This window comes from Thalassophryne amazonica, chromosome 11 (genome assembly GCF_902500255.1).
Source record: "Thalassophryne amazonica chromosome 11, fThaAma1.1, whole genome shotgun sequence".
NCBI lineage: Eukaryota > Metazoa > Chordata > Actinopteri > Batrachoidiformes > Batrachoididae > Thalassophryne > Thalassophryne amazonica.
In genome coordinates this window covers 52,921,995-52,934,408 of record NC_047113.1, presented here as the reverse complement: position 1 = coordinate 52,934,408, position 12,414 = coordinate 52,921,995, and the positions used below count along the sequence as shown (strand labels likewise).

At 40.8% G+C, this 12,414-nt stretch overlaps 1 protein-coding gene across 2 annotated transcripts in view; it reads right to left on the bottom strand.

Annotated features, from left to right (window-relative positions):
• arhgef6 (Rac/Cdc42 guanine nucleotide exchange factor (GEF) 6) overlaps positions 1-11,999 on the bottom strand; it is a 128,610-nt gene extending 116,611 nt beyond the window's left edge. Inside the window, exons 1-2 of one of the 2 annotated variants that reach the window (XM_034181684.1) lie at positions 11,673-11,999; positions 9,387-9,470 (exon numbers count right to left, since the gene is read on the bottom strand). In XM_034181684.1, the coding sequence (XP_034037575.1) occupies positions 9,387-9,470; positions 11,673-11,837 (249 nt within the window). In that variant the 5' untranslated portion in view covers positions 11,838-11,999. The remainder of the gene's footprint in view (positions 1-9,386; positions 9,471-11,672) is intronic. The other variant, XM_034181683.1, reaches the window with a different exon arrangement.
• Between the last annotated feature and the right edge of the window lie 415 nt (positions 12,000-12,414).

Here is a 12,414-nt window from a genome sequence, read left to right as displayed (position 1 = left end):
GATGAGAACAACCCCAAGAAAACCATCCCAACTGTGAAGCATGGGGTTGGAAACATTATACTCTGGGGGTGCTCTTCTGCAAAGGGGACAGGACGACTGCACCGTATTGAAGGGAGGATGGATGGGGTCATGTATTGCTTGATTTTGGCAAACAACCTCCTTCCCTCAGTAAGAGCATTGAAGATGGGTTATGGGTGGGTCTTCCAGCATGACAATGACCCCAAACACGCAGCCAGGGCAACTAAGGAGGGGCTCCGTAAGAAGCATTTCAAGGTCCTGGAGTGGCCTGGCCAATCTCCAGACCTCTCCAGAGGGAGCTGAAACTTCAAAACTGAAAGATCTAGAGAAGATCTGCATGGAGGAGTGGACCAAAATCCCTGCTGCAGTGTGTGCAAACCTGGTGAAAAACTACAGGAAACATCTGACCTCTGTAATTGCAAACAAAGGCTACTGTACCAAATATTAACATTGATTTTCACAGGTGTTCAAATACTTATTTGCAGCAGTAACATACAAATAAATGATAAAAAAAAAAAAAAAAAAAAAAAAAAAAAATCATACATGTGATTTCCGGATTTTTTTTTTTTTTTTTTTTTTTTTTTTAAGATTGTGTCTCTCACAGTGGACATACACTTAAGATGAAAAATTTCAGACCCCTCCATGATTTCTAAGTGGGAGAACTTGCAAAATTGCAGGGTGTTCAAGTACTTATTTTCCTCAGTGTATGAGGTCTATTATTTACCTTATTATTTTTTTCAAAAACCATATGGATTTGAATCACGTGATTACATCAGACATGCTTGAACCCTCTCGCCGTTTCAAGTTGAAAACTTCCACATTTCAGGCTCTGTTGACCCAGGAAGTCGTCAGAGAACAGAGAACTTTCAGAAGAAGTCGGCATGAGGAGTTTATTCGGACATTCCATTGTTAACGGACATTTTGTAATGAAAGAACATGCGGGCAGAGTCGCATGTCGGGCCGGACCCGACCACGGGGGGTCGCGACAGGAAAAACACCTCCGTTGGAAACCTTAACGGGCAAGTTGGAACATGCCCTGTTATGTGTCGACGCGGGTTGAGGAGCGGACCTGCGTCAGACGGAACCCAGCGCTACAAATAACCAGAAAAGCGGTTCCAAAAACAATATATTTATTTCACCCACTGGTGCATAAAAAGTGTAAAAACAGAAATAGCGTCCTTCTGGTGGAGTGAAGGCAGGCACGCTCTCCAGCGCCCAAAAGGATCGAAGCCCGGCGCTCCTGGACCCACTACCACCGCCAAACACCCCCCAGGTGGACACGACAAACCGACTCTCTGCGAAGCATAGAAGAGGTGAGGTAAGTTAGCAGTTACAACTAATATCCTTCAAAAGACACACACTATCAGCTACACATGCAGGTCTGTATTTTAAGCTTTATGCAAATAAGCAGCTTCTCACAACAGGTGGAGGACCACTTGTCCGCATGCCACAGCAGTGAGAAGCGAGCTGCACAATCCTCATCACAATTCAAGTATACTGCGTAACAAAATACCAAGTTACTATCAACAATTAGTCAAACACTTAATCACCTTTGATGTGTGCTGACAGCATGTGTCCCTCACCCTTCCTTGCTTCACGGACTCGATGTGTCAAACCCAGGCGCGGTCCTCAGCGTCTCACAAACGAACATCACAAGGTCGAGTTCCCGGCAGTTCTGCTTGAATCACACATGACTTAAATGCAGAACGCCATCCAATTATCTGCTTCAGCTGAAAGTCTTTAAGGTTGCATGTGAGCACCATTCACAGGTGCTACACATGATGTTGATGAGGGTGAAGGATTCTTCAGCCAGCACCTTCTCCACAGACAAATCAGTTCTCATGCCACCTGGAGAGCAAAGAAAAGAAAAGAACACCAAAATATCCAGCCACACCCCCAACACACAACATGCCCAAGCTGTCTCAGTTACTCACTTGTTGAAAGCCATCAAAAGCCGCCTGAATTTTACAAATGGTTTTCAACACGGAGGTGTTTTTCCTGTTGCGGCGCACACAGATTCGTCACGGAAACGACTCGGCGAATCCTCATGCTGGCCTCTTCTGAATCTTCTCTGTTCTCTCACGACATCCTGGGTGAATTAAGCCTTAAATTAGGATGTTTTCAGGTCGAAACAGGCCGACGATGGCGCCTGGAAGCGCTGCAGGACGTCCCGCTGCGTGGGAAGTCCTTACAGCGACAGAAACACCCCATAATCTCTCATCAGCTGTTAAACTTTTCACCGAAAACCATCTTAATTTCTCGAATAGTGTCCACTCGGATATTCCTCACAGGTCCAGAAAAAATTTTGATAAAGCAACGCGCGCCGTCTCGAGCAGCGTGTGAAACAAAGGAATTCAGCCGAGAGGGCGGGACCACATCTCACTCAAGGCCTGCCCACAGGGAAATGACGTCACCGACACGCGTGAAAAAACTCATGCATGTGCACAAGGGTTCAAGCATGATTGGTGTAATCGCATGTCATTCAAATCCATATAGTTAAAAAAAAAAAAAGGGTCGGTTTATTATCTAAGAGACCTCGTATATGATAAAATCATTATCAAGTTGTTTTACCAATGAATATGGCTTTATACACCCTGAAGAAAACCATACACCCTGAGGCCGAACTGATATTATTACATGGCTGCGACACTACGCACATGCTAATTGGCTGATTACCGGTCAGATATTTTCCCATATCTGGACCAGTTACCATGACAATCAATCCGCAAAGCGGATTTTCGTTACAAACCAGAAAGCTAAAAACATGATTACAAAAAGCAAGTCAGACATGAACGTACTCCATAAATATCTAAACAGCATCGGAGAAAAAAAAAAAAAAACAAAAAAAAACCCACACAGATTGAAAGCTTACCAGCTAACAACTGGACAATCTGTTGGCAAGTTCTTCATGGGAACAAGCCCAACAATGTCAGCAGCATATTCAGGCGATACTGTAAGTTTGCGTGTTCATATATATATATATATAAAATAAATTATTAACCTCGTTTGCTCAGTCTGTACGGGGAGATCAGACCTCTGTTTTTTGCTGGCGTTCGGTCCGTACTTACACCTCAGTCTGATATTTCCCCATACAGACCTCTCACTCTGTTAATAATCATTTATTATTTAGATGTTGTGTTTGCATATATATATATAAAAAAAAAATCAGATCAGTCTCTATAATATGCACCAAATAACACTTAAAAACTACTTGGCAAAGCTGCTCCCCAGGTGGCACCTATGGTACAAGTATCTCCTATGTATTGTTAATGAAATATTGCGTTCACATCATTTAGTCTATATTAACATACAACTAAATGCACCAAACAATACTAAAATGTAATCCTGTACTGTGTGTCCAGAAAGTATTCACAGCACTTCACTTTTTCCACATTTTGTTATGTTACAGCCTTATTTCAAAATGGAGTAAATTCATTTTTCCCCTCAAAACTGTACTCACAACAACCACCCAATTTTTGGGGCAAATTTATTAAAAATAATAATAATAAAAGAAATCACATGGAAATAAGTATTCACACCTTTTGCTCAATACTTTGTTGATGCACATTTGGCAGCAGTTACAGCTGTGTGCAGTTTTACCCATTCCTCTTTGCTGCACCTCTTAAGCTTCATCAGGTTGGATGGGGGTGTCAGTACACAGCCATTTTCAGATCTCTCCAGAGATGTTCAACCGGACTGAGCTCTGGGCTCTGGCTGGGCCACTCAAGGACATTCACAGAGATGCCCTGCTTGCATTTTTACTATGTTCAGCATATGCTGGCTAAACCATCAAGGTGTGACAGGGCTCTTAGTTTTTTTGTTGTTGTTTTAAGAAATTTGCAAAAATCTAATTAAAAAAAATTTCCACATAGTCATTATGGGGTACTGTGTGGAGAATTTTGAGGAAACAAATTAATTTAATCCATTACAGAGTAAGGCTGTAATATTAAAAATATGGAAAAGTGAAGCACTGTGAATACTTTCCGGATGCACCGTATTCTTACCGGGTTGACAATACACACACACACACACACACACACACACACACACACACACACACACACACACACACACACACACACACACACACACACACACACACACACACACACACACACAGTGAGAGAGAGACAGATAACCATGACAATACAATATCCCTCATACTGTGTATATTCCACATGACTTTGTACCACTGGCTTCACTTGTTGAGGGTATCTCTGACAGGGATGGGCAACTGTGCCATAAAAGGCCAACAGCTGCAGATTTCTGACCCAAATGATCAGTTCAGCAGGTGATTATTTCGACTGTGTAAAAAAAAAAAAAAAAAAAAAAACACACAACAGCCGAGGTTGTTAGGTGGAAGGAAAACCTGCAGACTGTCACATCAGGCAGCACAGCTTGAGCTACGAACTATTGTAAGAGTTATGCAACGTTAAAATGACGGAATAATGGCATCTTGACACCCATTTACTGTATGTCTCTTGAAAAAGAAAGTTTAACCTATTAGACTCACTTAGAATATTTACCTGGTTAAACAAAGAATATATATAAAAAAACAGACCTTCACATAAACATTGCAAAGCCAAGGTTAGACAGAGGCATTCCTGAGAGTCACAAATATGCATTATTCACCCAAAATCATTACAATTGTCAGAAAATATATATTCTCATGCAGTCTATGGAAAATGGAGGCATTGAGCAGTTATTGGCACTTCCTCTTTGGGGATTTCAGGGCAGAAGTGAAAGCAGTATGACTGCTCTCTTTGTGCAGTAAAAGGACAAACATGCACTATTTACTCCGACAATAAGGGCGAGAACATCTTCTCCAACCACGATCACAACACTGACCAAAGGGCGGGCAGGTCTCATCACAGCGCCACAGAAAACCCTGATACGTTTGACAGCGGTGCTCTAAAATTTTCTGCCTGTGAGCTACAGAAGGTCTAATTATGGGCTAGGGAAAGGCTGGCGGATAAAATCATAGAGGACCTCCCAGACATAACAAGCCAGCTGGGCAGAACGACTCAGCCACTTGACATTGCAGCTTGCCAGGCTTGCTGACTCAATTAGCTGTTTAAAGAAACCAACTGATGTGATTCAAGACCAGAACAGATTATTTCCAAAGATGGATGAAAAATTACTAGCAGCTAAAAACACACACTGGTTCAAACACCAAGAAAACTCCCTGCATCTGTAAACTATTTGGAGCTTTCTGAATATTAGGACAAGGACATTCCAGCCATGTATGCCTGTAGGGAGACTTTTATGTCCTGCGTCAGAGTTGGAAAAGGGGATAACAGAATCTGTTTGTACTTGTGACAGTGTGCCCAGATGGTACAGACGAAGCTGCAATGCAAATGACATTTGCCATGTTTCCTCAATGTGAACTAGCTTCAGACACAGTTGAAGAACTTTTGCCTTGTCCAAAGACACACGCACAGGTAGCATTCTGGGAATCGAATCGAGGTCTATGTATTGGCAAGGCAACTCCTTGTCTACTGAGCTATCTGCTCTATGGACCTTGGTCTTTTGTAGTTGGTGAGGCCCTCAGCACGGAAACACCTGCATGCTGGGTCATTGCCAGGGAAGCACCCCACAGGGGCGTAGCTCTAGGAATTTGGAAAAAAGACCTGGTACCCAAGATATCCAGCGGTCTCTTCAGGTCACTGGTTAGATTCCAACAATCAACCATGGAGGGTGGAAGCACCAGGACCCTGAAGGGTTAGATTTTTGTCCTCCTGAAAAGATATCAGCATTCCCAGGGCATCTCTTGAACACATTATCTGAGCCTTTGGAGACATGAATAGCACCGCTGAAATAAGTGATCTCTCAGTAGGTTTGGCAACTTCTGATGGTGGAGACCAGGAAGTCATTGAAAGTCTGGATCTCAGTCTTACACCAGGACAATCACAAACCCAGACTTCTACCCTCCCCCACTCCCCCAGAGGACATGCATTGATTCATGAAACTTCCTGAATTCTGCAAATTCTCCGAATGTCCCACAAAGCTGTTTTAACAGCCAAAGGATATGATCCGCATAAATCAGCACTGGCTGCAAAAGAAGTCCTGCCAACATTCACGCTTGTGTTCAAAGAGTACCCCCAGAACCAGGATGCAATCAATCCACAGTTGACTAACAAGAATTGCATTGGAACTGAGATAGAACGACCCATTTTGAAGATAATATACTGATAAAGCAATCTCCACACCCTACAACGAGACCAAAACCAAAGTAATGGAATCACTGAAGAAAGAAGGGCAGAATAGCTGTAACGTGATGCGTAGACATCCACTGCCACTGAAAGTTATGCAACCGTAACTGTGCCTTTTATCACCAGTGAGTGGCAGCTGGCATCTCATGTGCTCCAAATGAGGGCAGTGAATGAGATTAATGATGCATCAAAATGTATTGATAATTCTTCTTACGGCATATAGTCAGATCCGGGCCACAGTAGGGGGTGCATTATCATTATTTGCCTTATTTTAAAGAGCTTTACAGTCAACCATTCTTCCAGTTGCACTCTAACTGGTGTAGTCTGTGTTGAAATATATCCAATAACTGGAAAGCAGACTGGACAAACTAATTAACAAATAATAAATGAACACAATCGCATCCTGCTGATTTCACTCCACTAGACGCAACACACAGCTTTCAAGGAGAATATCATAATGCTAGTCAATGCTGCATCTTGTTTCACAGGGCATTATAAGGGTTATGAAACATCCTACTGTAACCATACGCCGGAAAGCATAGACATTTCTAACGGCAAGCGGTGCTAACTGCTTTAAAGTACCACGTCCACAATACAGTTGCCCTGTTGGGATTGCTTCACTGTCACACTCTTGCAAAATAAACTTACGCAGCTTTCTGAAAAACACATGTAAAAATAAAACGTGGACATCAATCATCGTAAACAATGGGACCAGGAATTCCGCAGCCCAGAAAAACACACCAGATGTTGCGGAAGCATGCATTCTGGATCGATTTTTCCTATACGCAGTAAGGAGAATTGCTTTATACAACCCCTGGCAATAATTATGGAATCACCGGCCTCAGAGGATGTTCATTCAGTTGTTTAATTTTGTAGAAAAAAAGCAGATCACAGACATGACACAAAACTAAAGTCATTTCAAATAGCAACTTCCTGGCTTTAAGAAACCCTATAAGAAATCAAGAAAAAAAAAATTGTGGCAGTCAGTAATGGTTACTTTTTTAGACCAAGCAGAGGGAAAAAAAAATATGGACTCACTCAATTCTGAGGAATAAATTATAGAATCACCCTGTAAATTTTCATCCCCAAAACTAACACCTGCATCAAATCAGATCTGCTCGTTAGTCTGCATCTAAAAAGGAGTGATCACACCTTGGAGAGCTGTTGCACCAAGTGGACTGACATGAATCATGGCTCCAAAACGAGAGATGTCAATTGAAACAAAGGAGAGGATTATCAAACTCTTAAAAGAGGGTAAATCATCACGCAATGTTGCAAAAGATGTTGGTTGTTCACAGTCAGCTGTGTCTAAACTCTGGACCAAATACAAACAACATGGGAAGGTTGTTAAAGGCAAACATACTGGTAGACCAAGGAAGACATCAAAGCGTCAAGACAGAAAACTTAAAGCAATATGTCTCAAAAATCGAAAATGCACAACAAAACAAATGGGGAACGAATGGGAGGAAACTGGAGTCAACGTCTGAGACCGAACTGTAAGAAACTGCCTAAAGGAAATGGGATTTACATACAGAAAAGCTAAACGAAAGCCATCATTAACACCTAAACAGAAAAAAACAAGGTTACAGTGGGCTAAGGAAAAGCAATTGTGGACTGTGGATGATTGGATGAAAGTCATATTCAGTGATGAATCTCGAATCTGCATTGGGCAAGGTGATGATGCTGGAACTTTTGTTTGGTGCCGTTCCAATGAGATTTATAAAGATGACTGCCTGAAGAGAACATGTAAATTTCCACAGTCATTGATGATATGGGGCTGCATGTCAGGTAAAGGCACTGGGGAGATGGCTGTCATTACATCATCAATAACTGCACAAGTTTACGTTGATATTTTGGACACTTTTCTTATCCCATCAATTGAAAGGATGTTTGGGGATGATGAAATCATTTTCCAAGATGATAATGCATCTTGCCACAGAGCAAAAACTGTGAAAACATTCCTTGCAAAAAGACATATAGGGTCAATGTCATGGCCTGCAAATAGTCCGGATCTTAATCCAATTGAAAATCTTTGGTGGAAGTTGAAGAAAATGGTCCAGGACAAGGCTCCAACCTGCAAAGCTGATCTGGCAACAGCAATCAGAGAAAGTTGGAGCCAGATTGATGAAGAGTACTGTTTGTCACTCATTAAGTCCATGCCTCAGAGACTGCAAGCTGTTATAAAAGCCAGTGGTGGTGCAACAAAATACTAGTGATGTGTTGGAGCGTTCTTTTGTTTTTCATGATTCCATAATTTTTTCCTCAGAATTGAGTGATTCCATATTTTTTTTTCCCCTCTGCTTGGTCTAAAAAAGTAACCGTTACTGACTGCCACAATTTTTTTTCCTGATTTCTTATAGTGTTTCTTAAAGCCAGAAAGTTGCCATTTGAAATGACTTTAGTTTTGTGTCATGTCTGTGATCTGCTTTTCTACAAAATTAAACAACTGAATGAACATCCTCTGAGGCCGGTGATTCCATAATTTTTGCCAGGGGTTGTAGCTGTATTGCAGCCCTCTGAAACATACTAAAATTTTGAGATGCCTAGAGATTCCCAGCCCCTGAGAAATAATACCCTTTTGAAATCATTCAGGCATACACACAAGCAAGACGAGGAACAAGCTTAACATAAACAAACACATTTTGTTACTTGTATGTACTCGTTCAGTCATGCACTGCAGAAACAGAAACTGGAAGTACAATCAGACCAGAGAAGCCAAACAAATTCATGTTGGATTTTTTTTTTTTTTTAAGGTTACTGAAATTGCTGGTGGGGCTGCCACCCCAAAAGCTTCATCTTAGTGCCGCCACTGAGCATAAAAGTGAACAGACATATACAAAAAGGAAAATGTTGTGGTGATTTGGAAACAGGGCTGGCACTCTGCCGCTGCCTGTTCATGGGGAGTGACTGACAGCATGCCTGTTTATGCAGCTCACTACACATGGAAGTGTATGAGGAAAACATATGCCAGCAGCAGAGTAAGAAGATCACAACATGTGCTTGTGTGTTTAAACTGCAGCGAGTAAGTGGGCCGATTAAGAAGATTGTTGTCTGCAATGCGTATTATAATGATAAAGAAAAGTCAGCCCATGTCAAAATGTCACACATTAAAAAAACAAACAAAACAAAACAAAAGCTATAAGGAGAACAACTTACCTCCACCTTCAAGGACGAACATCCTCTTAAAAACTCCCGGATATTGGAAATGCAGTCGGCTTCATTTCTCGGGTCTTGACAATACTAAGAGCAAAAAAAAAACAAAAAAACAAACAAGGAATAACGACATAAACACATACTCAAGAATAACTGAGACGTCTCACACGCTTCGTGCCGGTACTAAATCAAGTATAAAACACACAGCAAGCGCCAAACTAAAGACGGTAAAACGATGGCGCTTCTGAAAATAACTGTGGATTCTTCTACGTCTCCTCCACGCACATATGAGATCAACACACCACAAGAGTCAAAGTAGCCACATTAGGACACTTCCGCTCACTTTTTCAGGTTTCACAATAAAGCCCTTCCCGACGGTCGAGTTGCAGCGTTTAAAAGCTAACATGAAAAACATTTAGCTTTTTGAAATTAGAAATAAAATGTAAGATTTGTCGTATAGAGCGACCTATAGACAACTACACATGTTTAAAATAGGTAAAAAGGCAAACCAGGCGTTTTATCTTCCTGGCTGGTTATAGGTGCTGCCTGTTATTGAGGCAACTTGACAAAATAAATAAATAAATACATCTATGCCAGAAAATCTTAATTAGTTAAATATCGCGAGAGGACGTGCTCCGAATTAATTTTTATATGATACACAAGCAACATATGCGATCTGCACAAGTTCAGAATATGGAAAATTACAGAATTGTAACAGGACCCTATTGGAATTCTATTGCTGCTCAAAATTTCTGGAAGCAAGCAAACCGGTGGTTCGGATATGAAGGTATAGTTCTAATTTACAAACTTTTTGTGTATTTGAAAAATAAAACCCTAATCCTTTTCCTAATCCTGACCTGTTTAAAAAAAAATTAGAAAGTAATTTGCAAACATTACTTTCCCGTTCCATTCTATATTCTCATCCCATATCTGCCCCTAGGGTGGGCATTATGTTTTTCTCTGCAGCTACGAGATTCATTTGTTAGGTGATGCTCACATGAAGGTGGATGCCGGAGTGCACAGATGTGCCAATTGTTCAGTGACAAACTACAGAACTGCATGATTTAAGATTATCTGTTAAAAGTTCAGGTTTTAGGTCAGTGGTGTTTAATGCAGAATTTTTTTTTTTTAACAACAGTCCAACTGCCGGACCAATGCTTTGCACACTTCTGGAAGTAGCAAAATTCTGATATTGTCCAGGTCCACCTCAGGAATATTTCCATTCGACATACTACACAGAACATTGCCAATTAGATTTAAAAAAAAATAAATAATTTTTTTTAAAAGAATTGTGTTTTAATTCAGAAAATGTAGGTTTGGTTTTATGTTGGACAATTTTACAAAAATGTAAGTGTGGCTAATTTTGGTTTTAAAGTTTGGTTTTCCTCAATCTAGATATATTAAATAATGGTTATTTTCCCCATACATACATACATACATACATACATATGGGGAAAATAATATAAAAAGAAAAATAATTAAGTCCTTCAAGAAAAACTGATGAAAAGCTTGCATTCATTATCAGCTTTCCTGAAACACATAAATTAAGAAATTTAAACACTTCGACTGCTGGAGGTCTTCTGCATTAGAAACTATATGCAAAATTGTGCATAAGTTGTTTGCTGATTAGATTTTACATTTTTAATGGAACTGTTTTAATTTAGCAAGTTTTTTATTTGTATGAAAAAAGTACAGTTTCGTTTTTCTTTGAAGTGTGGCTTACTACAATGATCATAAGAAGTATTACTGCAGTGTTTTAGCCACAGTGTAAAAATAAATAAAGTATTTAATGAAAAGGAGCCGGGAAGCGCGCGGCTCTTAAACAGGAAGTGACGACACACATGCAACTGTTATCCGTCCTTATCAACTTTGTCATCTGAAGTTCCCGTGTGTCACGTATTGATCAATCGGGTTTTTTAAAAACACACAGCAGCTGAAAGCACTGTTAAAAACTGTGCGTTGGGGATGATGTTCACTGTGTGGTGTCTTATTCTGCACTTTTAGTTCGTGCTTTAAGACTCATCGAGAATGCGGAACATTTTCGTCGCTTCACAGGAAACCACATTCGCGTCGTAACCCCCCACCCCCAAAATAATAATTAAAATAAAAACAAACAAAAAAATCCGGGTGCTTTAACTGTTATGGACACAGTAGACTTAAAGACGCTGGTGTTAAAGGTGTTAAGTTAGCAGAGCTGTCAGGCCCGCCGCCCTGTCTGTCCGCCCGCCGACAACCGTCGGTTCTCCGCCGCTTGTTGTTGACTTTCTTTAAGTTCCACCAGCAGCTCACCTTAGCGCTAAAACCGGGTATAAGCCGCTCGGTGAGTTTGCACAGGACGATTCCATCCTTCAACGAGGCTTTCAGGAACCCCTCCGGGTCCGAGATGTTCTTTTTAGGTGAGCTGAGTACTCCTAACGAAATTAGCCAGGTTACCGTCTGCTCCTCCGGATTCATAGCTCCAAAAACATCATCAAAAATTAAAAAAAAAAAAAAAAAAAAATCAACTAGAAAAAAAACACCCGACGGCCTGTTCCGGATCAATATGCAGCTCACATCCGCACTTCTGCTTGAAGTTAAAAAAAAAAAGAAAAAAAAAGAAGAGGCGACGGAAGGGAAGGACGAGTCCTCTACAACACCATGATCACCCCTACTGGCAATCAGGCACCTCAACAATACCCCAACACTCAGAAAACTACCCTACTTTTAAACACACGTGCACAACTTAAGGAAAACAACCCACTCGTCAGGTCCATAATTACTTGGACTGACAATATTACAATTATTGTTCATACAAACGATCACTTTTACAGCCAGTATGTATACATGAACAATTCCAAGTCTAATATGTCTCAAACTTCATTTACATCAATCAGTTATCAAACCTGATTGATCGTACAAGCAGACTCCTGAGGGAAGCCACAAAGACATTCAGAACACTACTGAAGTCATCATTTCAATCTCTGTGGCGAGGAATATGGTCTCCTGATCGATTCCCGGATGGGATGATGGATATGGCAAAATTCTACACCCA